Source organism: Pestalotiopsis fici, assembly GCF_000516985.1.
Source record: "Pestalotiopsis fici W106-1 unplaced genomic scaffold PFICI_Scf_2, whole genome shotgun sequence".
Lineage (NCBI taxonomy): Eukaryota > Fungi > Ascomycota > Sordariomycetes > Amphisphaeriales > Sporocadaceae > Pestalotiopsis > Pestalotiopsis fici.
Window position 1 is genome coordinate 2,425,638 of NW_006917092.1, and position 27,674 is coordinate 2,453,311.

General features: G+C 50.0%; 7 protein-coding genes across 7 annotated transcripts; 3 read left to right on the top strand and 4 right to left on the bottom strand.

Moving 5' to 3' along the window:
• Positions 1-349: 349 nt before the first annotated feature.
• Positions 350-3,481, bottom strand: PFICI_02936 (uncharacterized protein; the record flags this gene model as incomplete). The annotated part of the gene is made up of 2 exons (XM_007831517.1): positions 350-3,339; positions 3,394-3,481. 2 exons carry the CDS (start codon positions 3,479-3,481, stop codon positions 350-352), a joined length of 3,078 nt encoding a protein of 1,025 aa, XP_007829708.1.
• Positions 3,482-4,774: 1,293 nt separating this feature from the next.
• PFICI_02937 (uncharacterized protein) lies at positions 4,775-7,932 on the top strand (the record flags this gene model as incomplete). Its single annotated transcript, XM_007831518.1, has 3 exons — positions 4,775-5,759; positions 5,813-6,674; positions 6,771-7,932. 3 exons carry the CDS (start codon positions 4,775-4,777, stop codon positions 7,930-7,932), a joined length of 3,009 nt encoding a protein of 1,002 aa, XP_007829709.1.
• Positions 7,933-8,582: 650 nt separating this feature from the next.
• PFICI_02938 (uncharacterized protein) lies at positions 8,583-9,232 on the bottom strand (the record flags this gene model as incomplete). Its single annotated transcript, XM_007831519.1, has 2 exons — positions 8,583-8,835; positions 8,898-9,232. The coding sequence occupies 2 exons, from the start codon at positions 9,230-9,232 to the stop codon at positions 8,583-8,585; spliced, it is 588 nt and encodes a 195-aa protein (XP_007829710.1).
• A 1,645-nt stretch (positions 9,233-10,877) lies between these two features.
• Positions 10,878-12,223, top strand: PFICI_02939 (uncharacterized protein; the record flags this gene model as incomplete). The annotated part of the gene is made up of 5 exons (XM_007831520.1): positions 10,878-10,921; positions 10,980-11,117; positions 11,187-11,294; positions 11,348-11,420; positions 11,480-12,223. 5 exons carry the CDS (start codon positions 10,878-10,880, stop codon positions 12,221-12,223), a joined length of 1,107 nt encoding a protein of 368 aa, XP_007829711.1.
• Positions 12,224-14,083: 1,860 nt separating this feature from the next.
• On the bottom strand, positions 14,084-15,961 carry PFICI_02940 (uncharacterized protein; the record flags this gene model as incomplete). Its single annotated transcript, XM_007831521.1, has 1 exon — positions 14,084-15,961. One exon carries the CDS (start codon positions 15,959-15,961, stop codon positions 14,084-14,086), a length of 1,878 nt encoding a protein of 625 aa, XP_007829712.1.
• A 6,108-nt stretch (positions 15,962-22,069) lies between these two features.
• Positions 22,070-25,362, bottom strand: PFICI_02941 (uncharacterized protein; the record flags this gene model as incomplete). Its single annotated transcript, XM_007831522.1, has 3 exons — positions 22,070-22,156; positions 22,220-25,112; positions 25,178-25,362. The coding sequence occupies 3 exons, from the start codon at positions 25,360-25,362 to the stop codon at positions 22,070-22,072; spliced, it is 3,165 nt and encodes a 1,054-aa protein (XP_007829713.1).
• Positions 25,363-26,594: 1,232 nt separating this feature from the next.
• Positions 26,595-27,395, top strand: PFICI_02942 (uncharacterized protein; the record flags this gene model as incomplete). The annotated part of the gene is made up of 1 exon (XM_007831523.1): positions 26,595-27,395. One exon carries the CDS (start codon positions 26,595-26,597, stop codon positions 27,393-27,395), a length of 801 nt encoding a protein of 266 aa, XP_007829714.1.
• Positions 27,396-27,674: the final 279 nt, after the last annotated feature.

Below are 27,674 nucleotides of genomic sequence, written 5' to 3' on the forward strand. Positions count from 1 at the left end.
AACGACCAGGAGACGAGGCAGGTTGTCCTAGATCGGTGGATGGCGGTGGGAACCTCTATATTAGGATGCTTCAGTCATGCCTGTGATTTCTGACTGTCACATTCAGAATCCAGCCTACAGATTGAAGGTCAGGCCGTAAGGCCAAATTGACCATTGTCACCAAAATGTCAGAGCTGCATTGTCGCATCTGGTTAGATTAGTCGTGTTTGTCGCATGGGGCTATGGATGCGCGATAAGCAATGCTGGGCTCAGCCGCAAGTTTAGACGGTTCAATATTTTTATTTTTTATCCGTGTAATTATCAGAGGAAGCAGATGTTTTTTATAGAAAAAGGGAATTGACTTTTGCCTTCAACTTGTCAAAGTCGATACGTCACGTTTGCCGACCAGAACAAATACCTCCTCAGCAACAGGATCAAGGACTCTCCTCTCTCTCAATCTGCGCTTGTGGCCTATTTTTGTTCCCCAAAACAACCTTTTCAAACGTTCCGACTGAATCAAGCTGACAGATACAAGGAGACGCGGTTCGGCTGCTTGGTTTGGCCGGTCGACCTTCACTAGCAAAGGAGTATCGACAGCTCCCATGATGTAGGTTTCCGAGTGTCGCAGTTCCCATCTGCCTTGCACCGGTGACGCAACACTCGACGCACTTTGCTGTTCGCAGCATGCCACAGCGGTCCAGAACAGCCCCGTTGAATTTGCCCATAGCGATGAAGGCGCTCTGCACTTGAGGTGGCTGGTCTCGAGACAGTCCATGGTAATGTACGCAAAGGTAGCGACTTCGTCAGAATCAGCAAGCATTCTGGCCCAATAGTTCTCCTTGGTGCACGGGACCTGAAAGCATTGAAACGCAATACCCGGCTGAATACAGCCAATAACCAAGTTTTCTCCTTTCCTGTCAATTCCAGTGTCGCGCATCGATGTTAAGACGGCGATGACAAGGCACTCGAAGGTCTTTTGGTGGTCATGAGGCAACGCCGCAGCCCATTGACCAAGGTCTTTGCTTTCCAAGGCCGTGATGATGTCAAAGTCCTCGACCAAAGAGCTCCAGAGTGGCGGCTCGCTTATCAAGGCCGCGACATAAGTCGACAGCAAGTCGGCCAGCATCTTCCTAAGGCTGACTCTCCGTGCTACCCCCGTGCAAACACTGATTTGGACACTATACAGCTCTTCAAAATCCGATTTATATAGTCGTGCCAGCATTCTTGACTTCTTGGTCAGCCCTCTCATTTTAACCCATGTCTGATTCAATTGTAGAGCAGCGATGGGACTCTGCCCTGCCTGGAGCCCGAATCCAAGTTGCCGTTCTGCCTTCTCCCAATAGTCACGATAAGTACCCAACTCATGCAGGAACACAGACGCGCTGCGTAAGGGGTCTTGCTGCCGAGCCTCACAGCTAGCGTTTACAGTGACCCAGGCGCCGATGACAGCTTTTTGACTCCGACTGAATGTGATCTGTGGCAGCTCCTCTAGACGTGGTTCGCGTGACCAGTGCAACAGTGCTCGGCTTGCATCCTGACCAGTCGCTGTGATGCAGCCTCCACCGACATAGATGGCGTGAATAACCTCGTGGTCATCTGAAGCCGATATAAGCTGGCCGGGCCCCCAAGTATCGAGAAGATCGCAAGGACTGGCGATCAAGTTGTGCTTTTCCTTGGACGTAATGGTGCTCTTTGCCTCGCTTATTCTGGAGTAATATCGAAAAGCAAAGGCTGGTTGCCCAAGCATATCACCGAAACACGCGAGGTTAACAAGGGATCCAAGTATACATGGACCATCATAGTCGTTTGTCCGCTCTGCTGCTCCCAGCAGCATGATTTGGTCGACTCCTCTGTCCAAGAATGCCGGACTTATCGGCCCACAATGGGCTCGGGAGTATGATAGCAATGCGGTAGAGAGGAATTGGACCACTATACTCAAGAGAAGCGGGGCGGGTATTTCATCATTTCCGCCATTGACGAAGGAGAACCCTGGAAGAAGCCTCGAAATATCTTCTGGATTCGGGGTGGCTATTTGGCTTCTCAAGTCCCTGATGACTTGAAGATCTAAGCTGTGAAGATGTACTTCCGTGGCTGAACTTGAAATGGAAAGATAGGTGAATTTGTTGCAGCATCCCCCAACCTGCTGAAGGCTTCCAGCAGCAACTGAGAGATGGTCCAGGACACGGGTCAGAGTTTCCTCTAGCCCTTGAGTGTGGTACAGGACGGTACCTCGCGAAATCTCCGCATCAAATTCGACGTGCCCAAGGTCTAATGTTCTGTCATCGCTGACAGAAGGACGTACACCGCCAAGACCACACAGGATGTCGATGATGTCCTCCACAGCTACTTCGGAAATATGATTTTCCAAAAACAATGATTCGTTCGCTTCCAAAGTCGGCAACAAAGCTTTCTCGTCTCTTGTTGTGGAATGTCTGTCTGCACACAAGCAGTTTTCGACGTGAAAATCACTTTTGAATGAGGGAGATGAGGGTATATCGAAGTCGGAAAAGATCCAGGGGCTATCAGAAGACTCCTCAACAAGTTCTTGGGCAATTACATCCAATGATAGCCCTAACTGTCGCAATTCATCAATCCAAGCAAAGGCCCCGCTGGCGACTTCGTCGAATGATTCACGAAGCAGACCGGCGATCGAGTTGAGGTCTTTCCTATTAATAGCTTCCTGGAAGCGCTGGGGAATCGGTTGGGGAATTTGCCGGAGAATTGGCTCGTAAATTGGCAAGAGGGTTGAAACACGGGATTGATGCTTCCGGCTTGAGGAGCTCTTGCTTTCAACCTTAGGCTTAGGTAGTAGAGGCTCCGGGATATAATCACCACTACTAAATTGTGAGGTAGTCTCATAACTGGTGGACCTAGGGACTACACTCCATGAAGGCGAACTGGTGTAATTTGGATTGATAGGGCCAAAGCCTCGGGTTGTGACCGGCGGGCCTCGTGGAGTGCGATAATCCTCACTGGGATATACGACGGTGTTGATCCGCTCGAGTAGCCTGTTATCCTGACCCTGGTGCTGGCGACGCTTGCTTCTGGATTTACTACGGCCATCTGAGGATTCACTCGACGCCATGCTCGTTGCATAGCCTGAGTCGGATAAAGGTGCCAAACGTCGACGCAAGTCGTGGACTTCAATTTCGTAGGTATCTCTCTGATGTCTGAGTGTAGCGTTTTCCTCTCTGAGGCTTCGAATTTCGAGTTCTTTTTCACGAAGTGTCGATCTGAACGCTGTCAATTGTGCATCTAGATCGTTTGCCTTGCTCTTATATCTTCCCTTTTCCTCGCGGCACGAGTCCAAAGCTTCCTGCAGGGCACCAACGTTGAACCGTTGAACGTCATAATCTTGAGCTGTGGAGAACCGATTAGATTTCCCTTTTATATATATCTAGTCAATAGACGAACCGAGTCCTGAATCCCGACTTCGAGGTGAGGTTCGGGAGGAACTGTCGCTCTCCCGGAATCTGACTGTTCTTTCTCTGCCATCTGGCATATTGACGACCGTGAGTAAAGCAAGTGAGGATACAGTGTAATCTAAAAAGTGCGATATTCTGACCAAGGACAACTATAGCCAAATTGTTTATGTCTTTGGATAGTTGACAGCAAAGTCTACGAACATGCACTTCTTGACAAGGAATGCAAACATGTGAAGGCGCTTACGGAGACATACTGCGGGGCTGAGAAAATGGACCTATAAATAGTCGAGATCTCCAGGACCAAGCCACACTTGGATCGCGGCCTTGGCGTGGAGGCTATGGAATGGATTGTGGTCGAAAGCAAGATCATCAAGGGAAAGAATGGGTATATTGGAGACTGATCTCCTACATGCTACACAGTCAGTCTTTGCCGCAGTGATCGATTCAAGCATCTATCTTACTTATAGGTGAGTCATTTAATACGGCTTGACGACTATACTTGTGAATTAGTTCGAGACCCATGTTTCTACTAATGTTTGCCCAGTTTAGTATATTAGATAGCGTTCCCTCTTACTATTAACCCCGACACCTCTTATACTTCAGGATTACCTTTTCTCTTCTTCAAAGCCTCCTTTGTGAACTTGTAGCAATGCGGTTTGAGTGATTGGAAACATGAGAATTTAGCGCGGATAGCGGGGTCATCCGGGGCTCAGCTTGGCCGGTCTCAACGCGGCCATGCTGCTGCACCTGTGAGGGAGAAGGTTACCTCTACCTTAGGTAGGTAGGGTTAGGCCAACAGAGAGCTTCCACGATAGCTAGTTCAAAGAGAGTTGCGTTTGCCAAGATATTCTACACGTTCGCTATCTATTCTCTGCATCGTATAAAAGAATGTCAAAGAAGTAAAATATTGAGCATCAGGCTAGGAAAATCCTGTGGCGTGGAATGATGGGATGGCGGACTGGCTCGATTGGGATCCTGTCATGATCATCCTGGAGCACCAGTTGCCCATTCATGTTGCGATTCCGCCTCGCTGCACAAATTGCATCGTAGCACAAGCTGCAGGGCTCTTTTGGTTCAAGCTGTCCTATCAGGTCTCAGCACATATACCTAATGCGCCACGCTGCACCCCAGCCGGGCGACGCCAGAGATCACCTTGGGCATCGATGCAACCCCCCTCACATTTCGTCCTTGAATCGAGTATCTAGCCATGTAGGCAGTCACTATTTGTCGACGGGAGCCTCGATGGGTCATCTTTGATCCAACGGCTTCTGAAAAGTCGTTAAACACTCCAAACAAGGAAGACGGAGTGACTTTCACAGGGGAGAAAATTGAACAAATGCATTCCATCTCAGGACTAAAAGCCACCAACCATGTCAGATCCAACAATCTATACAGTTGCTTGGATCTGTGCCATTGGGACCGAGCTCGTTGCTGCAAAGCAATTTCTTGACCAAACGCATGACGATGCAGACCAGCTTCCCAACCACGATGACAACACGTACGTTCTCGGCAACATTGCTAGGCATAACATCGTTATTGCCGCATTGCCGCAAGGGCAGTATGGGCTTGTCAGTGCTGCCATCGTCGCTCGAGATATGGTGCGCAGCTTTCCCAACCTACGTTTCGCCTTGATGGTTGGCATCGGTGGTGGCGCACCAAGCAAGAGGCACGACATTCGGCTTGGTGATATCGTTGTGAGCTCGCCTGGTTCTGGCATGGGAGGCGTGCTTCAATACGACTTTGGCAAGACTATCCAAGACGAAAGCCTCCAAACCACCGGACACCTCAATCAATCGCCGCAGTGCCTACTAAGGGCGATTCCTTTCCTCGAGGCTGACTACGAAAGCGATGGCAATGGCATTGATGAGAAAATCGTCCATGTCCTTGAAAAAAAGCCACTTTTGCGCAAGAAGTATGGAAAGCCGGACTCCAGCACAGACCGGTTATTCAACTCAACGTACAAGCATGCTGGAGACAACGATCAAGAGTGCACGGCTACGTGTGTTGATACCGAATTGATCGTTAGATCTACACGATCTGAGGAGCAAGACGGTCCCAACATTCATTTCGGACTCATTGCTTCAGCCAACCAACTTATGAAAGATGCACACATACGCGACCAGCTTTCGTCAGAAAAGGATGTGCTATGCTTTGAGATGGAAGCTGCCGGGCTTATGAATCAGTTTTCGTGCCTTGTCGTGCGCGGCATCTGTGATTACTCAGATACACACAAAAACAAAGCCTGGCAAGGCTATGCAGCTATGGCTGCAGCCGCCTACGCAAAGGATTTGCTGCGAAAAGTCGCACCGAATAGGATCGAAGCAGAGCGGCGGCTAGCAGATGTCCTTTCGGGCGGTATATAATTCCACGAGGCCAAAAGACGGGTGATCGTACTAATGTCTCGATAGTGGATTCCAAGCTTGAAGACATCAACTCTCAGATGAAAGCCACGCACACAGAAATCGAAAGCATTCAAAAGGACAAGCACTCCAACGACATCTTTCAATGGATAGATCCACCCGATGTTTCTTCCAACCTAAACAAAGCTATCAAAGCCCGCCATCCAGGCTCGGGCCTTTCATTGCTTGAAAGCAAGGCATATACTACGTGGAAGAGGCAAAAAAATTCGTTTCTTTGGCTCCATGGCATCCCTGGGTGCGGCAAAACCGTCCTCGCGTCAACTATAATCGAAGACCTGCAAAGGGAGCAGTGCCAAAATCCTTCACAGGCACTGCTCTACTTCTACTTTGATTTCACCGATAGCCGGAAACAGTCCTTTGAGAATGCCCTTCGCTCCTTCGTCTGTCAGATGCATCATCAGAGCGAAAAGGGTCAAAAACATCTCAATTCGCTCTATTCGCAAGTCTGCAGGAACGGAAGCGTACAGCCTAGTTCCGACGCTTTGCAAAAGACTCTAGCTGGTATGATCGGCGATACTAAAGAAGTTTGGATCGTGCTCGATGCTCTTGATGAGTGCACGTTTAGATACGAAACGCTATCTTGGTTGAGAAGTTTTACCCAAGGTTCTTCTATGCAGGCCATTGTGCATCTCCTGGTAACGAGTCGGCCGGAGCATGATATTAAAGCGGATATTCAAGGTTACGCCAGCGACGAAGAAATGATCTCTATACAAGACGATTTGCTGGAAGTGGATATAAGGAACTACGTAAAGGCCAGAGTCCGCGAGCACGAAGGCCTTAGTCGGTGGCGTGGACATAAGGGGATCCAAGACAAAATTGAGGCCAGTCTGATCGAAAGGGCCGACGGAATGTAAGAAACTCTAAACTCGACTTGGACTAATGATTTCAGTCTGGTTTTTCGATGGTATTTATTTAACGTTATTAATAATTAGCTAATATAATATAGGTTTCGCTGGGTGGCTTTGCAACTAGACGCGCTGGAGGGCTGCTTTGAACGGAAAGCTTTGCTTAAAACACTCCAAAACCTACCCGAAACGCTAGATGAGACATATGAGCGGATACTGGCAAATATACCTTCGGCTCATATGCACTATACGAGACGGATTTTGCAGTTCTTGACGTACTCGGATCGACCTCTACGCCTTGAAGAGGCGGTGGATGCAATTGCCGTTGATGTTGAAGAGGGTGTGATTCGAGGACATCGATTTGATCCTGAGGATAGATTGCCGGTGCCAGAAGAGATCACCCGGTACTGCTCGGGCCTTGTTGTGCTCGTGTCAAGGCCAGCTATTTACGTCGGCGCACCAATAGTAAAAGAAATCCAGCTGGCACATTTCTCAGTCCAGGAGTACCTTACCTCAACCCGTATTCCGAGCGAAATTTCTGGATATTTACAAAAGACACTCGCTTCAAGCTCTATTGCCAAGGTTTGCCTAGCATATCTTTCGGAACTTCAACAAGGAAAAGCAGAGTATGAGATTAGCGAGGATTTCCCGTTGGCCAGGTATTCCGCACAATATTGGGCAAAACATGCTGTTCTTGGCGAGCGCGATAACGAATGCATATCCAAGCTAGCAACGGAACTTTTACTAGATCATCCTCAAACGCGAGACTGGTGCCTATTTTATAACAGGACTAGTAGCTGGCGCAAACCACAGGAAGGTACACCTTTAGTACCTGCCCTGTATTACGCATCCCTCCTAGGATTTCCACGTTGTTTTAAGATTCTCCTTGGCGAGGGGGCCAATCCCAACGCGCAAGGTGGGTATTACGGCAACGCACTGCAAGCGGCTTCGAAAAAAGGACACAAAGCGGTTGTCAAGATACTGCTCGACCAAGGAAAAGTTGTCCAAGGGCAGGGCGGATCGCATACTGACGAAGGAACTTCAGATATATGGTCGGAGGAGATGGTCCAGAAACTGCTCAACAAAGAGGCGGCGGAGGATAAGCAAGCTGGAGTTTACGGCATCGCTTTGATGGCTGCTTTCTGCGAAGGACACCAAGAAGCCAAAACGATACTGGCCAAGCTTGTTGCCTCGCAACTGTTCAAGAAAACAAGGAGCAAGAAGATAGCAATGTGGTACTGCGTAAGTATTTCCCAATCGTAAAAAGTTGACGACGGATCCTATACTCATTTTGTCTATATTAGTCCGAATGCGGTCAGGAAAATTTAGTGACTACTAATCCCTCCTGCTCTCTCTGTGGCCACGTTCAAGGTCCGCGGGATACTGTTGAGAGAGTTGAAGTAAGGCGGTCTGCTTGGTGATCCGCAAACCCCCTGAATAAGAAAGTTTCCTCGACAGATTCACACTGGGTTCTAAGCAAGAACATTGATCTCGAGCTGTTCGAGTGCATTGCAAGCCGACGCTTCCTGCTTTCAACCCGGCAAAACCTGCGCTCACCAGGCCTTGGAAAATGCTGATCAATATCGGATATTTCACCACATCGAAGCATCATCTTCTCATAAGGTAACCTAACTTCATTGCATACCTACTCAGAAGTTTCAGAATTTAAGAAAAGCATGACAGCCTTAGATCGGCCCTGGAAGGCGGAATTATACTTGAAAGATTCAAATTTAGTGCTTATTTCATGAAATATGCCCTTCGAAATTGTACCCACTAATGCATACCCAGTATGTATTTTTGAATCGAGTAATGCTCGAAAAGACCAATGTTATTTTAGTGACTATGTTATACCTATAATTTTTCCAAAACAGACGTTGACAATATTGGGCAGCATGCCATTCTATGGCATTCTTTCATGCCGCCAAGAAATCTCCAAGATGCTGCATATACTTTGCCCGCTGATCCACGTGCGAGAAATGGGCTGCATTATCCAATGTGATCCATTTGACTTTCTTGATCTTATCAAAGAAATGTTGCATTGCCACGTCCTTTGCCTGGTCGGCTGTACCGTTGATCAAGAGGGTCGGGACATTGACCCTGTCGAGCAAATGCAAAGAGGTCCAGTTTCGGAGCGAGCCAGAGATGTATAGCTCGCTAGGCTCGTCCCTAGATGAATATGAGTACAAGTGGCCTTGTGTGGGTATCTTTCGGCAGAAATCATTGCTCACATTGTTCCATACGTAGTAGCATCTTTTGCAAACCAATCCAAAGCAGCCTGAACCTCTGGCGATGGCCAAGGTTTGGTGAGACTGAGGTGTCTCTTGCAAAAGACTTCTATGGCAGACTCGTATTCTGGGGTTTCGAATTCTTCCGTTTGGTCGGCATGGTCGAGGACGGCTTGGACATCCTCTGGTAGATCCTTTCTCAAGGCTGTGATTCCAACTCTACACACATCGATACTTGCAAGGCTGTTCGATATGACCAAGCGACGGAGGTTTGCAGCATACGCAGATGCAGCGATCCACTCGACTGCAAGCATCTCACCCCACGAGTGACCAAGCATATCGAATTATTTCTGCTGGAGATCGAGGTGATGGATGAGGTTACCAAGTTCCCGAACGAACAAGTCGACGGACCAAAATTCCTCATCGCCGTTTTTCTCAGGCAAATGAGTTGATTTACCATTTCCGATCTGGTCGTAGAAAATGAGTGGCCGAGACAAGTCCGTCAGCGGTAGCAAGTACTCGTGACACGCCCCGGGACCGCCATGAAGGACAATCAAAGGTATGTCGGGGCCATCAAGTTGACCAACAACTTTATACCAGGTATTGCAAGGTTCCTCTAGACCTTGCACCTTGAAGACTGCTTTTCCCAAGTTTTTGAACACATTAGAGATATATCTTGCCAAGTTGCAAATTTTGAAGCATGGGAGGATCTATTGACGGGTAATAATGACCAGGGGGTGTGCCAGTGAGTTGGAGACGGGAATAGAGGCACAGCTAGCATACCTCTGTCATTGTTTCTGTGTCGATAACCAACCAAATACGCACTGAGGGATTGGAGATTGTTTGAGATTGTTTGAGATTGTTTGAGATAATGTCATGTCTCAAGAGATAAATGATGAGCAGGCTGTCCTGCCTTTATGCACTTCAGACCCCCATGCTGCCCGTACAGCTAAGCAGCAGCACAGCACAGACGTGCCGCTCATCACATATCCGACGGGTATGAGCGGTCCCAATCCCTGTGCATATGTATGACTGCCAAGTAGTGCAAGGAGTTATGATGGACATTCATCAAAGTTTTTCACAAAGTGACAGAGAACCACAATGTTTGATTTTCTTGATGATACTAAAACTATTGACTAATATCTCACTTGATTTCAGGCAAAGTCGGAAACGGGCTGTTGTTTGCGCAGTTCCTGATATTCACCCCAAATTCGCTTCATTGAGACTGAAAATTCGCGAATGGCCCAGGCTTGGCCGTGTACTCGTTCTTCGGGAGATGAAAGAGCTGGTAACCGTGTTGAACCAGTAGCACTGGAAAATTCTGTCAAGCAGGAAGTCCATACAGGCCTGAGTCAGCCCACGGTCGCTGTAGGCAGTTATACTTTATTTTTTATTTTTTAACTTTTTATACTCTGGCGTCGGGAATTGTGCTTGTAGAAGTGGTGGCTGAGAAGAGACCTTGCATTCGTCCAAGGGGATTAGGAAGACGATTAATCTCACTCACGAGCGTCATGACAAGGTTGAGGCACTTGACGAACAGAAAAGATATCAGAGACAGCATGCAAACAATCCATGATGTAGAGCAAGTCGATCGGTCCCTTGAAATCCCGATGGCAATCAGGGAACATACATCTAGTATCATCATATCCACTCCTAGCCTATAGTATATACGGCAAGCTCCAATAAGAAGTAACTATTTACCCCCCGCAACGTAGGATTATAAGCACTAATCATGTCTTCATACAAGGGTACCATATTCGTCAACTCCAAAAACGAGTTTGAACGAGTACGTCATCACGACACCTACGTTCATTGGTTGAGTATGATTCTCTGACTAATTCCATAAGCGTTGTCGGCTCCGAACCATGAGCCTACGATGATCCCATATAAAACGGCACCAGGCGCGTAATTTGCAGTCATATGCTGATTTCGTCTGGTTCCATCCAAGTATTACACGGAGAAAGTGACTGAAAACAATACACCATGGCACCACAGGCTACAAATTCAGCACCTATCGTGGTCATAGGGTGTGTGCGGTCAAATCCTTGCATGAACCGAGGCCCCAATCTGCTGACCACTCTTCAGTGCTGGAGTGATTGGACTGACAACGGCCTTGTCGCTGTGCCGAGCTGGCTACACCAATGTCAAGGTTATCGCCAAGCACATGCCTGCAGACTTTGAGACTGAGTACACCAGCAAGTGGGCGGGGGCAGATTGGGTCCCGTAAGTTCAGCTCGCCTTTAACCGACCAACCCCCCATACTTCTTCTCATCGTGTATTCTTCACTTATAGGTTTTCGTCTCGTGGGACAAGAGAGATGCGCTGGGATCTGGAGAGCTGGAATGAGTTGAGCAAGCTCGCGAGAACCACTCCTGGCGCTGGAGTACATTTTCAAGGCAAGTATACAGATTTTCAGCTTGATCAACCCATAGAGTCTGAACGCGATTAGACAGGACGAAATACTACCGGAATAAAGACCTTCAAGCGACGGAGCTAGACCTCTGGTTCAAGGATGTGGTTCATGATGTAAGCATCTCCCTCAAGGAAATGCAAACTGTAGGCCAAAAGCTCACAACCATCCTTAGTACAAACTGCTGGCCAAAAACGAGGTCCCAGCCTGGGCCGACTGGGCCACCTTTTATCGGACCCTTACAATTGACCCAAGCATATACCTGCACTGGCTCCAATCCACATGTATCGAATTGGGCGTCCAGTTCAAACGGGCATCACTCGCGCATATCCGGGAAGCCTTTTCAATGGTCTCCCCCGAACCGGCTCTTGTAGTAAACTGCACAAGCCTACAAGCATCCAAACTTGGAGGGGTTGAAGACAAGTGGTTGAAGCCAATGCTCGGGCAGCTGGTCATCGTGGAGAATGATGTTGACGGCATCTACGGGCTTTCTGGAGACGACGACATGGACGCCTCGCTGGGGGAATGCTGCTATGTCATACCTCGCCCTGGCGGGGGCGGAACCGCGATTGGCGGTTGTAGTTATGCTTCCTCTTCAAAAGATCCCGACATGAGACTGGCTGAGAGAATGATGAAGAGAGCCGTTTCTATTGCGCCTGGCCTGGTGCCGAAAGGTGCCGGGATTGAGGCTCTCCGTGTTATCCGGCATCAAGTCGGTTGGAGACCACACCGCGAAAATGGCCCAAGGGTCGAACAAGAAACCATTTCGGACCACCAGTTTGGCCAATTGCATGTGGTGCATGCATATGGACTTGGTGGTTTTGGCTTCCAGTCGAGTTACGGTGTTGCGGCCGAGGTAGTTGATCTTGTGGGATCATGCTTGAGCGCACGAGAAGATGGATCATCCAGACAAATATGAGGGACTAATGCTTAACTTACTCCGATCATTCACATCGATTACAGCAAAGTCTAATGTGCTTTCATCGAGAGAACATTTCTATGAACCAAGTTTCATTACATCCGATGGATCATTTACTTGCAGTACTCGTCTGTGCTGCTCCGAATCTATGCTTCTTCTGTCTTTCCAACATCTTTTTGATAAATAATGAACAAGCAACCAAGTGTTGGGCAAAATCTGCGAATAGCAATGTGGCATATAAATGATGCATTTTTAGTCCGAGCCCTTCATAGATGGTGATGAATGCCATGGAACACGCTTATAGAGGTGCCCGCCTGTGGGCGAGTCTCCATGTAAGTTGGCGAGTAGATGAGTATTCACTGGCATTCAATGTATTTGATAGGCCTGTCAGCGAAAAATAGCACAATTCAAGCTGTGGGCATAATGTCGAGGATGTACGGCAGCATTTCACGATGGCACACCATCTCGCCCCCATGTATGACCGCTTAGCTCCTCCTCACCCCATCCTGGACCAAAGGCTTCATGGACGAAAAAGCATACCGCGCAATCTTCCAGCCCCCCTCACCCTCTCCATCCTTTCTCATGATGAACAACTCCTGATTACTATGGCTCTCGCTGACCCCCGTAGCCAACATGGTCTTGGTGCCCTGCGCCGTAGTCCGCGCAAAGGCCCAGGCCCCGGGACTCGTGACCACGACCTCGTCGATATCAAACTCGATCTGCAGCTGCACGCTGGCAAATATGCGCGCGTACGCCTCCCGCAGCGCCCCGGTGCCCGCGCTCGGTGGGAAATGGGGCGCCAGGATCACGCCGTCGGAGGTGTAGAGCGCCACGGCCTGCTCGACGTTGCGGCTGGCTAGGGCGGCGCCGTACGCGTGCAGCGTCGACGTAATGTCTTGTACATCACTATTTTCTGAGGAGGAGGAAGACACTATTGGTTGAACCCGTCCGGTTAGTGCTTGCTACATCTTTTGGGGAGTTTTAATGATGGATGATGTTGAAGAGCATACTTTTACAGAAAAATAATACCGCTTATGCTGGCTGCTTAGAATTGGTGTTGCTTGGCTGCAGGCTCTTTGCTCAAATCCGGGACAATCTTTGATTTCTATCTAAGACTTTACAAATCATGGTAATAATGAGAAGGGTTCCTTCTTGTTATACGTCTATTTCCACTTGTCATCGCAAACTATCACCAAGAGTGGGGGATCGGCTAATGGAGTCGTCTCAAGACTATAAAATCACCATAGTGGGGGTTAAGGCTTGCAAAGAGTGGGAAGCCAAGCCCACGTCGCGACTCAGCTGCTGCTGGGTCACCTCAAGATAAATGTCTTTAGTCACTACCGGAAGCAAGAAGGTCTTCTTTTTTTGTGCATCAACATGAGATTGTTCGTCTATGTACAAACTAGAGGTGAAGCTATAGACAGAATGGAATAGCTTTCTTGAAGAAAGCATTATGTACAGGTTTGAACCAGTGAAAATGGAGATGTAATAAACCTCGTGGTGTACCTCTTTACAATTCTGCAGAGGTTGATGCTGGGGGAAAATGCAAATTTCTTCGTGAACACATGGCAAATACGAGGGGGGGACTGCCTCAAGTCAGCCCACGCTAGATATCTCGAGCCAACTGCCCATGAGATGATCCTCCAAAAGTCCCTCAAAAAATGATTCGAGACGGCAGAAAAGCCTGAACAAGTCTCGTCTAGACAAACGCAATGCCAGATATAACGCCTTTTGCTCCAATGTGTTGCTGTTGGCAACCAATTATGCTGGTAGGGGTATCCTGCTTTCTCTTCTTTTTCTGATTTCATGTGGATCTTTGTTGATGTGGCTCTATCGTGCGTAAAATATGTGTAAACACAATCACCACGTGAAACTCTCCTCCACAAAGTCAACGACAGTGCCATCGTCTTGCACGGATCTTACGGCTTCCCGGACGTCATCCGCAAGGGCGCCTGGACCGCAAACCGAGACATATGTGGCACCGACTTGCTCCTCCATTTCCTTCTTCAGTACCGTCATGGTATTAGGACGGCCCGGGTGCATCTGAACAGTCGCACTAGCAGACTGGATTTCCTTGGGATTCTTGGGTCGCGTAATGAAGAGCTTGATCTTCAGTATCTCCTTTCGTCGGGGCATTCGGAGGATCTCGTCAACCCAAGGGCGAATCCACTCAAGACAATCGTAGTCTCGAATAATCCAGATGAGAGTCACCTTGCGGGTAGCAATAGTACCCGCATTGAAACCCTCAATGATGGGTTTTAAGTACGAGAGCTGGTGAGTGATACCACTGGCACCAGCAAAGAGAACGGCGTGGCCGTAGGAATCGATTTGGTGATGGCCGCCGTAAGGACCCTCCATCGAGGCTCGAAGGTTGATGGTCTGCTCACCAGATGCAACGGCCTTGTTGTACAAGGATCGGGTGAAACCAGTCTGTGCCTGAATAATGAAGGAAACAGATGTGGTACCTCGGCGAATATCGCGCTCCGTCACCTTTTCCTGGCCATCCTTACCATCAAGGCATGGGAAATGCTCGACCCAAGCAATGGAGAAGGGGTGGCTCTCCCATGGGTGGACATCCTTGAAGCGGAGGTAGGCATGGCTTCCGGGAAGGACATCCAGATGGCGCGGCAGGTGCAGAGTTACACGGCAGGCATCAGAAGGCATCGCAGACACGGATGCCTCAGTGAAACCTCTGCTGGACCAGTTATTGTAGACTTGGCGGAACATTCGTGCGGCACGGTCGGCAAACCACAAGAGGAAGATGGCGATGACCCAGGGAAGCTGGGGGAGGGTGCCAACATTGGCAGTGACACAGTGAACCCAGGTGCAAGCAAAGATGATGCCAGCCAGGATAATGTGGACGTTGAGGAAAGTCTCGTAAAAGGCGTGGCGGACGGGGCCAAGTGAGAGGACCAGCAAGAGCACCAGGGCAATGGTGCCACAGAATCCAGAGGCGATGAAGCTCTCAGTGATGAGACGAAGGTTGACACTATCCCATCCTCCGTCGGCGAGCTGCACGATCAGCCAAGCAATGGTGTGAATGACAGTCTCAATGACAACGACGCGACCCATCCATCGGTGAAGCAGATTGTAGGTATCAAAACTGATCTTCAGAATACCGATTAAGGGGTTGTTGCGGCCGGCCAAGATAATGAGAGGCACCATGTTGACGGCGGCCAGGGTACCAGATCGACCACGAATCTCTGCGCACAAGGCGTACTTGTTGACAGTCCACCACTTGAGAAAGAACATGTAGATGAGGTTGCTGGTGAGGTAGCCTCCGAGAATGATGAAGTGGAGACGAGAGGGCAGCGTGCCGATGCTGATAGCGTTCGAGAGCTTGATCTCACGGTTGTGTCGCTTCTTCCAAAGAGGGGCGTAGATGAGATGCTTCTTCAGGGCAGGCATCCAGGACCACTGGCTGTGCTTCCAGTAAACTTGGTTCTCGCCCGGGACGGACATGGCAGAGACCTGACGCAGCTTGGACCAAGCAATCTCGGCGAGGCGAATGGTTAGGACAATGAGACAGAGAATACCAAGACTCCACCAGAGCATCTCCTTGAAGAGCATGTTCACAGTCTGACTGACACCATTCAGGGAATGGGTGTAGGGGTCAATGGTGTTGGTCGCCGAAGCGGCGCTTTCCGTGGCGGTAGCCATGGCGGTCTCTCTGATGGCTAGAACTGGAGTGGGTGTAAAGTCATCGAATGCGGCGAACCGGCGTCGCAAGATAGACATGATGAGAGTGATTTTGGTGAATGAATGAAGGGTGGGAGATGGTTACCGTTTGCTATCTCTTTGATCGGTTGGAGGGGTTGATCCGTTGCTGAATCCGGGCTTGGAAGGTACCGTTTGTAGTGGTGGGCCACAAGAGTTCCTAATAAAGCCTCGAATGCAAGAGAATAGGGATGTAATCAAAGACTGAGTCGCAAAGGCATTATATTCGACGAGAGAGAGGAACAATTGACAAGTGAAGGACTGCTTTGTCGCGATCTTGACCTTTGCTTTGGCAGACGAGGTGAGTCGCGGGGCGGACTAGGCTGTGAAGCGCCTTTGTTAGATACTCGCCTGTTGTCGATAACCTGGAAAGACAAAGACGACAGCCGAGGGGTTATCGGTTGCTTCCCAAGAACCAAGACCTAAAACCGGGAGATGTTCTTTGTCCGGGACTGGATGATAGATTCTGGGGGGCGGAACGGCAGTATTGGTGAGCCAGGCGGTTGCCCAATTAGAATGAACGGCGGGCCAACAAGTTTTTTTCTTGATCAAGACTCGCAATCACAGCCGTAATCTACAAAGTCGAGCGATGTGACGACGTGTATGCGTGGTGATGAAGCAGATATTTGAGAGGTGGGTGGGTGTATTGAAATTGAGCTGCCAGCAGCAGATCGACGAGCCGTCTGTGGAACCACAAGAGGGCGGCGTGTGGAAGACACAAAAAGCACGAGATTTCCGATGTACCTTTTGTTGTTTTGGCGACGCGCAGCCGAAGAGTTGGTTCTTTTTCAAATGAGGGAATAAAACAGGCCAGGCCCGGATTCCACAGGTTGGAAGTGATTGTCCTGTGGTCGTCGATTGATGTGAGGAAAGATTGAGCGAATGAGTGAGTGATTGTTTGTTGTTCCTTGGAGTGAGCTGCTTGAGAGTGACTGTTTTTGCTGAGTGCTTGGTTTGGCGGGTTACGAGTCGAATAAACGCGGGCGGAAGAAACCAGAAAGAAGTTGCAGCCTTAGGCTGGGCAGCACAAGCCAAGACAAGCAAGCAAACGACCAGGGAAAAAAAGGTGGTGGGCGGAAGAAGAAGAAACGGATCCAAATGTCAAATACAACAGGAAAAGAAGCAAATGTCGATCACTCAAGATCGGGCGGGATGCTAAGCTTAAGAGATTCACAGCATTGCCCTCATTGCAGTCACCAGTGGCACCACCCCCTTGGACAGGTCCCCAGTAGGAGACCCGTTGTCCAACATTACATTTTCTAATAGTAGATAGTACCTACATTAGGTAGCCAGCATTCAATTGATAGCAAATGGGCCGTGGCCCGAACCTCGTCCCCAGTCATTCAGTCCTCTCTTGGCTTTCAACGGCCCTGGGGTGGATATGTTACTATGGATTCCGCCGCCCGCCCGCGTGGCCATTCTGTCATGCCTCTTGCTCTCTAGTCCCAGCTGGGACAAGTATGCCGACGTAGAGATAGGGCCCCGGGAAGGGGATCCACGCCCGTCAGCAGATGGTGGCCTGAGCATGGTGCCGCGGCGGGCAGAGAAGAAAGACGCAGTTCATGGATTGATAGGACACAGGAAATCAGACACATTGGGTAGACAAGGTGACAAAGACGGATTGGTACGGGAAGAAAAAGGAGCGAAGTGCTAGTTTGCATGTAGTGTGCAATGGGCCTAGCAATGTTGGTAGCAGTAGAGAGGCTCCACGGGCTTGGCATTGGTTCACAGCCCAAGATTCAGGAGAAAGCGTCCAAAGAAGATCTGATAGGCGGCGCTAGCAGGGCAAATTTGAACCCACCTCCCCCAGCCCCTACCAAGCAGATCTCAGGTAGGTCCCTGCTAATGTGTACCCCTGCATTGCCCGCGTCTGCCAGAATAGGTGAGTAACCACTCAACGACTGGACCTCGGTGGACGCCACCCGTTTCGAAACCACTCAAGTGGGCTCTCCGCCATTGGCTGAGAGACCATTTCAAGCCACCCGCCAACGCTGCAAAGAAAAGCTTGCCCTGGGCTAACGGCTGCCCGGCGCCCAATCGCTTCCCTTTTGGCGCACTGCAGTTACTTCGTATGTTACCTGGGCAGTCATCAAGCCGGTGATGAAACGGGTAACAACAACAGGTTCCCTCCACCGCCTACTGCTGACTGCTGACTGATGAAGAAAAAATGTTTCTTCTGCCGAATGCAGCTTTTTAGCCTTCTTGTTGCTTGTGTCAGGCAGGGGCGAGTAGCTGAATTCCTGAATCGGGCACCGGCCAGGGCCATTGATTGGTCACCGCTCCGTCCCCTTCGCTTCGTATCTTTCTGCTACCTGGGAGTCACCTACTGAACCTTGTCGCTCAATATACAACAAACGAGCTCATCCCACGCAGAAAGACAACAACGACTGACGACTGACAAACCAAGCCGACGACGTCTCTTGTTTGCGCAATCACCCGTGTTTTATGCCACCACGATCGATCGACAGCATTGATCTCATGGGGCGATCAAAGAACGAGGCCCCCAATTTTTCCATCTTTTCTTCTTCTATGCCTGTGTATTCTATCTTTATTATTTGCATGATGACAATCTGGGGATTAAGCCTTGAGATGTGCTGCTACTAAAAATTCATGCTTGGCAGACCAAATTATTAGTTCGTGGTTCATTGAAGCGGAGTCTTCCGATGCTCCAGCTGCCCTGCCGCCACCGTCTTGACTCCTGGCCCCTCCTTCACCTTACCCGACACGAATAGAGACGACACCTTTACTATCCCTAGTCGGATACGACCGGAAAGGAAGAAGAGAGAAGAAAAAACCTATCTACCGTCCCATATCGAGATTCTAGAGATTCATGCCAAGCCGTCCCATGTCGCTTGCAAATAAACGAGTCATTCAGCCTCATTGCTAGGGCGCTTCTTCGTCGCGTCTGCTTCCGTACAAGCGCTACGATACCACCCCGTGCGTGCGTGCTCCCTCCCTCCCTCCCACTATTTGCGTAGCACAGAGAACTTACACATCCGCGCACGCGCACACATCTTATTATTATGATTACTATCCTCTGCTTACCTGAAGTTGCTATCCACGATAATCACCTGGTGGAACTCTATGCTGCTTGGCACCTCACTCAACCTTGCTGGTAAAATTTGCACCAATCAGCAAGGACCAGGACAGCGGCAGCGCCTTGGGAACAAGTGATACGAGACCTCGGCCAGGACCTCGGGAGGCGCTTTTTGGTCGGATTTACCCTGACAAAGACACTATAAAGCGGGCCACGGCCAAATGACGTAAATTTCAGGACTATACTGTCCAATTAATCCGCGGGCCATCGTTGGCCTTGGGTTCCAATGAGAAGATACCAAATGGATATCCTCGACAGCACACCACTCGGTAAATTCGGTAAGTTGCGACACACCCCTGCGCCATGGGTAGGGGTAAAGTTGTATCCCACGCTCGCCAAGAACTCTTTCAAAGTGTGTACAATGGGTATACCACAGTCTAGAACAAGCCACGGAATACACACAGATATATTGCGGCGAGTCACGACCGGAACAAGCCAGCCATACCGTACCCAGAGGCAGGTTGCCCGTACAGACACCATACACAAACAGCATGTGTCGAGGAATACCAAATGGAACCAATTCCCGCTCCACATGGCCTAATCTGCCTCTTGAGAATAGGTTTGCTAGCATGTCGGATGACAGCCGAGCCAAGAAATACCAAGCTTCCTATGTGATGCCAATCAGGTTGAACCATCTGTGTCGCTTCATGTCAGGCCATGTGCACTCTACCCAAATCCTCGGGTCGAACGAGGGATTAGCATTAGCCTACGCACTTTTCTCTACGTACACTGCTCTGTGTAGCCAGGAAACCCCAGTTGAAGCCCCAGACCCAGGATATCAGAATGGGAGGGGGGAGGAAACCACCAGGACTGATAGTCATCCCTCTGCACTTCCCTCTTCTGTACACGGTCTCGAAAGACTGTAATAAGGGCGACGAGATCCTGAACCCTGAACTCTGATACTTAGTAGCACCATATCCCGGCCGAATGTCCAGATTACGAGGGCTGTAAATTGACCCTGCATTCTAGGTGCTTCTTGGCCAACACAAACCCCACACAACGACGACCACCACCACATCAAGCAAGAGACTGCGCTCCAGTGCATCTCACAGTTCCATTTCCTCTAGGATGAAATGAAGTCTCGGACACATGGATACGGTAGGCCGCCAAAGTTGGCAGCCTTATTGCCATGGCCTAATGTCAACACCCTCTCCCAACTTTGCCGATAGTCTTGTGCAAACCAAGATAGAGTGCCAAAACTGAGCTACAATGCCGGCAGCTACAATAGCTACCCCAATAAGCGACGTCCCTCATCCTAATTGGACGCCTGCCGCCGATCACCTGAGCGCTTCCAATTATTATCCAGTGCTTTGCTTGGGGTTTGTGATTTTTGCCAAGCATAAGCGTTGTCTGGATAAAATCCTTCCCCCCCGCGACCTCTTACTAATAAGGCTGTGCCTCTTATATCAGACCACGCGCCGTGGAACTATGTGCGACCTTGGTCGCATCATTGTCACTCCACCGAGGTCGATAGCAGGAAAGGAATAAACCACGGCAATTGTTCTGTGACCGATGGGTATACTTTCTTTTTGCCATGTCACTTGATGATGATGATCAACCTGTGTTCGTGGCAAAGTAAGCTGGAACAACAAGAAACAGGCACCAAAATCAAGACGTTGGAGAATAACCGGAAATCCGGGCCTTGGAACATCTGGGTGGCTTGCGATTCAGCGGGTCTTGTCATACCGATCGCACTCTCGCTCTCGCTCTGTTGGTGGGTGGGTGTGCTCTTTGCACTCTGTTCCTGTCCAGCCAGGTCCCTTCACAGAACCTCGGCAAGTCCTGCCACGCCCGACGAGTGAAGGACTGCGCGAGTTCCAAAAAGTCTGGAGCAAGATGCGACAAGATTGTGATGCTTGGAAAGGAAGGTCAAGGTGTGCCACATTTGGTGCCCTAAGTATTTCCCCGTTGTCGCTTCGAGCTTGACATACCACGGAACTGGGGACTCGACAAAATGTTTTCGTACGAGTATCGGCCAAATCACAATATGAACACGTAGGTAGATTTGCATGCTCTGCAATCTGCATATTCTTGTGATCCTTGGCCTTCTATTACATTATTTTGATATTGCTTCTTCTACTAGTTGGAGAATCATCCACAGAGTCGATAACCACATTTCTGCATTCTGTCTCAATTATATGAATTCTTCTGGTGACACAATCGTGCGGTCCGTGAGTTGCTGCAGATGGCCAAAGTGTCCTTCCCCTTACCGATTTTATACTCCAAAATGAAGAAGAAAGAGTTCGTTTGTCAACAACAGGGAATATAAAGGCCACAATGGCCGAGCGATCTCAAGGTATAGAAACAAGCTCTCGAGTGCAGTAGCCACCCAAGAGATCACTCATGTTCCCTCCAAACTGGCGAGCGAATGAGTTTATGATGATGCCAGGGTGAGATATCCAACAAACCACCGAGGTTATCGACACTTGTCTGCCCTTTTATCCCTATGCTGCAGATGCTTCTCTTTTCTATTCCTCAAGATTCTCCTGTTTTTTAATACCTTTGGATTACTTCCACCGTGTCACCTCTTCCATGACCATCCAAGATGACCTAATGGTGTTGTCTTGGGCCAGATTAATCTACACAGCCCAACACAATGAGCCCAAGTAAAGCATTTTGCGTTTTGGGCACATAGTGATTCTCTACAAGTGCCTCCTTTCCATAACTAGAATTGAGGCATTCTCGTTCTATTTGCGCTTGGAATAAAAATCTTCTTCGAGATCCTCATCGTGAAGTCTGGCTACATGAATGGCGGTCATGTGGACTTCTCTGAGCTTTCAGCGAGATGAGACTCATTTTCAGCGTATGCACATGCTCGTCAACTTGAGTAAGTAACAAATGACCGATCAAATGCATGGTAAGAGTCTCTGAGGCTTGGGGGAGAGGAAGCAAAAGCACTCAATGAATCTACGAGACGAATCGTATCAATGGTAAAAGGACTCGGCTTGATTTACAACACTAGAACTGATGGGATATGATGACTACTAGGAACATGACTATGTGTTTGATTTGGAAATCAAGTAGTGGCTATATTAGTCTTCCTGGTATGAGATCTTTCTCATTTCACCTAGCCTATGCCTTGCAGCATTCAGGGCATTCTCGAGTTGCAAGATTTGGACCTGGAGAACGTGTTAGTGAACTAGTAAACGAACAAAAGGCCAAACGAGGCTCAAAGCACATACCTGTTGTTCCATCTCCCTGACCTTGAAGGTGTGCGAGTCAAGCTTGGCATAATCTTCTTGGTCTTCTTCTGAGCTGCGCTCCTTGATCAAGGCTTGCACCTGTCTCACGAGCGCTCTGCATGCAGCACCCACAGCCTTGCTGGCCTGCTCCAGGTTCTCCTGGCTCTTGCTCATGAAGCCTGCCTTTACACGACTGGCAGCCACGAGCTGGGCAGTAGAAGCAGCAACGTCGTTGGACGCAACAATCAGTTGCTCGGGAGTACCACGGCCAGAAATGACAGCATCTGCCGTCTCAATAAGAGTGTTTGTAGACGAGGCAACAGCCTTTGCGGCCGAAATGAGACCCTCTGTCCACCTGTTGTTCTTCTTGTAAAAGGCTGTTCTGGAAGACGATCCACGTCCAGCTTGGACAATCTCACTTTGCGTGACCGTGGCTGCCTTGATTAGTCGAGTAATGGCATTGGTAATGGCCAATGCAGCATCCAGGATGGAGTCGTTGACCTTGAGCTCATAGGTCGTGTAACCGTCACGAGGCTTGTTCTTCAACTTGTTCAGACGTTCCGCTGCAGCAGCAATAGCATCAGCAGCCTTGCTCAGCTCAGCATCGACCAAATCGCCGATATCACCCTTGCTGTTGGCTAGACGTGCGACTGGTGCAAACTGCTCAACCAGCTTGTTCAGCTTTTGAAGGTCCATCTGGACATCATTGTTGCTGTTGATAACCACGTCCAACTTTTGCATATCATCCATACCCTCCAGGCGGAAGCTCTGAAGGCCGCGGAAGAACTTGACGGCTGACTGAGCAGCTTGTCGGGCACCATTCATAAGGGCGTCGCCCCTCTTCTCCTCCGGGGCCAGTCTCAAGATACCCTTGGTGTTGCTGCAGACATCAGCTGCCGAGCCGGCAAAGACGTTGATAGCCTTGATCAGATCCGAGTAAGCAGCATTGGGCCCATCGGCGATAAAGTTATTGTATTGTGTCGCAAACTCCATGGCGCTAGCCGAGGCCTTCTCAATCTGTGACAGGACAAAGGCCGGGGAAGCATTCTGGTTACCTGCCTGCATGGAAGAGTCAAGCTCGTACAAAGCATCATCGACTCTAGCCACTCCGGCCTGCAGCACCGAGTCAATGATTTCCTTGATCTTGTCCAGATTGGCGTCAATCAAATGCTTGAGCATCTCATCAGTGGTGTCATCATTGCCGCCCTGGTTCAGCTCGAGTTCGTTGAGCTTGAGCAAGGTCTCGTCCATACCAGCCTTGTAGACCTCAAGCTCCTCCTCCTTCTCGCGGAGAAGTGCCTCGAGATCCGAGCTTCCATTGGCAAGCTTGGCATGTGCTTCTTCAAGAGCACGCGACTTGGCTCGCAGGGCCTCCTCGAGATCTGACATCTCCCGGTTATACTTGGAGAGCATCACAGAGAGCTCATTACCCTTGCTGCGCTCCAAGTTGTCGGCACGGTCCATGGCCATGCGCAATTCGCGCTTGAGCTTCTCGACTTCGTCCTTGTTGCTTCCCGATAGACGATCCTTGTCATGGAGAGCACGGTCTCTCTCGCGGATCATATCTGCCAATTCCAAGTTCTTCGTCTTGATCTCGCGTTCTAGCTTCTCGCGCCGGTCGATGGCCTCCTGCGCAGATGCAGCCTTTAATTGCACAGTCTTGAACTTTTGCAGGAGATCCAGATGTTCATGGCGCAGCTGCGAGTACAGCTTTGCCAGTGCCTCATACTTTGTCCGCCAAGTGTTGACCTGTTCCTGGAGCGAGCGAATCTGGTCATCTCTGCTCGTGAGCTGCTGACCGAAGCTGCCCTGAATTTGCGCTAGCTCGCCCTCGAGAGCCTTGACTCTCTGGTCATATTGCTGAAGCATAAGTTGGTCTCTTTCGTACTGGGCACGCGCATTCAAGTTCTCCTGCTCCAGCTCTGCCAGGCGTCCTTGTGTCTGCCATTGAGCCTGCTGAGCCAACAAAGCTTCCTGCTCCCTTCGCTGCTGCTCAGCAAGCTGTCGTTGCTGTTCCTCAAAGTCCCTTTGTGCTTGCATCTGCGCTTGTTGCTGTGCGAGAAGGGCCTGCTGCTGTCTCTCTTGAAGCACTCGCTGCTGCTCTTCGTATTCGCGATTCTGGCGATCCAACTCGCCCTTCCAGAACTCGGCAATCTCGTCGGGTTCTTCGGTCTTGGGTGCTGGAAGGGGTGTCGACACCCGCTCAATCTCCTGCTTGGGTCTCGCAGGCAACTTGGAACTATCCTCATCTTCGGCGAGCAAGTTTGGCGGTTCTTGAGGCAGCTTCGGGATCGTGATCAGACTGGTCAGGTATCGAAGGTTTGAGCATTCGTAGTAGAACTTGACCAATCGGTAGTGCTGCGCATTGTATCGTTCTCGCAGCGGCTCGAGAGCCTCGACGTCGCCAGTAGTCGAGTGCATGGCGCGCAGCATGCTGGTGATGAACTTGTAGATACCATAACTCTCCTGAACGAGTGGAACCAAAGCCGAAATTCTACATTCGTTGTTGCCCACATTGCGGAAGTGGGAAAAGATGAGCTTCTGGAATTGCTCAATCTTGTCTTGCAATGCCATCAGGTCGGTGATGGCTTCGTATCCCTCATTGGGGTCGTTGATAACTTTTAGACTGACATATTCCTCATATTCGAACGTTCCGTTGAATTCGGGGTGCTGCTGGTGGAAGGACAGCTTGGCCAGGAGGAAGTAGACATATTCCCGAATCAGGGGGCCGTATCCTCGGACACCCTCGCCGTGCATACCTCTGTTCAGACTGTCGATCCAACCGCGGTTCGCCATGGCCTCTCGGAGAGTCACCGGGTGTCCTTCTTGCAGAACCTTGTGTACCGTAATCAGGGCCTTGAAGGTCTGCACCTCGTCGGCCAGGATGGGCTGTCTAGTCGTCGGGTATAATGCGTCAGTCCATTGTCTATTCCTAGCTTCTCTTTGGATCAAACATACACTTTCATGCCAGCCCAGAAGGACTGGGAGGACTTGTGGTCCCACGTGTAGACAATGCAACTGCGCACATGTTTTCGCTTCGGGGCCGTCTCGTCGTTGCTTGTCGCTTTCTTGATATTGATGGCCAGTTCGGCCTCGGACCTAGGGGAACCAGGAGTGTAAGCTGCCTGACGATTCTGTAACATTTTGGCAGCAATGCGCCGTAGGTTTCATGCTCTCTGTTCACCAACTACTTTATTACAAGCACCGGGTGGGCTGTAAAAGTCAGGGCGGTTGTACGCACTTTGTATGATCAGTACGGTTGGAAGCCATGTTGGGCAGTCGTACGGCGTATGTTCGCTCGCATGCACAGGATGGATTCGCTCTTTCGTGTCACGGACAGACGTTGGTGTTTCGTGCGGTTATTTGGCAGGAGATAGCAAGGAGAAGTTGATGTCGAGCTTGATTAGGGGAGCGCGGGCGGCCGACTCGGTAAAAGCCTCTTTTAGGGATGATGTCAATAATAAGGCAGCAAGATAAGTGTGTCAATTCGGATCGGAACAGTAGCTACCTTATTACAGAGGTACCTAGGCAGCGAGGTTGGGCGATCGTCTAGTGATCAAAAGAGTGTTGACCAAGATGCTACAATTTCTTGGGTTTCAAGAATCGCTAGGCGCCAACACAAAGAGAGAGAAAAAAAGACAAGAAGTGCACAGCCAAGGCTAAAATGTTGGAGAGAGCAACGTCAGCCTTCTGCGCAATTAGTCGTGGGCAGCACGTCGGGATTCCAGGAAGAGCTGGATGAGCTTCATCTAGCGGTTCGAGGGGCTGCCCAAGATTGGCTGGTGGATCTATGGGGGGGTCTTGGGGTTGCGCTGCGGGTGAGACTGGGCGCGACACACTGACGCAGCCTGAGCAATGCCCGCAGGTAGGTCCCTGCTGCCAGCCTAATAAGTGCTTTAATCTCAGCTGTTCTAGCACCAAAGCACTCACTAAAGAGAAGGGGAACCTTCAAGATTGGAGAACCGGATGGATCGGCGTTAAGCCAAGCGACCCAGCCAAAGAGGTGTACGTACCTACTCAAGGTGGGTACCAGAATTTCTCGAATTCAATGACGGAGCTCTATCACTTTATCGCGAAGCTTTGCGCTAGTAGTGAGAGCTCATGTTTTGCGATCCAAAGCAGCGACGACGACTACTCCTTGTACGGCATTGACACAGCTCATGATAACTACTCGACGAATTGATGCTTCGCAAGGCTGATGTAAAGTCCTGAGCGAGAGCCTCTTGGCTCGTCTCCTATTCTGAAAGAAGAAGCATCACATCTGCTGTCGCAATCGCCTACCAAGAAGCTACGACAAAAGCTCTCTTGTTGCATTCTCTAAACCCGCCAAACCATACATACGCCCATATTCAGAACAAACCCTCCTCCGCCCAAAATGCGCGCAACGCCGGCCCTCTACCACAAGGGCTTCTGGGGCCGCTCGCTCGACGAGTTCAAGCGCCTCAGCAAGATTGCCCTGACCTCCGAGGGCATCAAGGGCCCTCTGGGCCCCAAGCCGCTGCACTCGTTTGCCGAACCCGACTCCATTGGCGACACCAAGCTCATGTGCGACGTGGATATCGGCGGCTTCTCGCGCGCCTCTCTGGACTGGATCCCCGCCTCGCCCGCCGACGGCAGCCCGGCCCACGCCCGCTTCCACGGCAGCATATCCACCGCCCTGCCCCCCAACAAGCCCGATATACAGCGCTCCGGCTTCGCCGCCTGGCGGACGCGCGACCAGCCGCCCAACCTGTTTGGCAGGGCTGTCTGGGATATCGACATGTACACCTACCTGGCCATGCGCGTAAAATCAGACGGACGGTCGTACTTTGTCAATGTGCAGACCGAGTCCGTCGTCCCATCAGATCTGCACCAGCATAGGTTATTTACCAAGAGACCCGGAGAGTGGGAAACTGTGCTGATCAAGTGGAACGACTTTGTGCGCACAAATCATGGTTTTGTGGTTGAGCCTCAGACGGAGATATTGAGGCAAAAAGTCAAAAGTCTTGGAATCGGTTTAACCGACAGGGTACCAGGACCCTTTGAATTATGTATCGAGAGAATGTGGGCAACAAATAATATACGCGAAGCCGACGGCCACGAGGAGCACTTGACGGAAGAAGCCCTGTCCAAAGAGGCGGCAAGGCAAGGAGGGCTAAAGAGCAAGAGCGGGAAGAGCGTCAAGTGGAGCGACTGAAGTCAACAACGGGAGATTTGCAGTTGACATTTATCTACAGAAGAACCCATGGGGAAATCAATGTGTCGCATTTAGGGAGGATGAGGAAAAGCTCATAATTTGCTGCTACGAGCCAGTAGGTATTCGTATCTGTCATATTCCCTACCATATTAGCCCGCCAAAAACCAGGGGGCATGATAGCTCAACCGAGAGCTTGTACAAACCCCAATGAACTACCAATGTACATAGTGGTAGAAAACCACTCAACCTCCAAGTCTAAGATTCTTTTCCCTTCGTGGC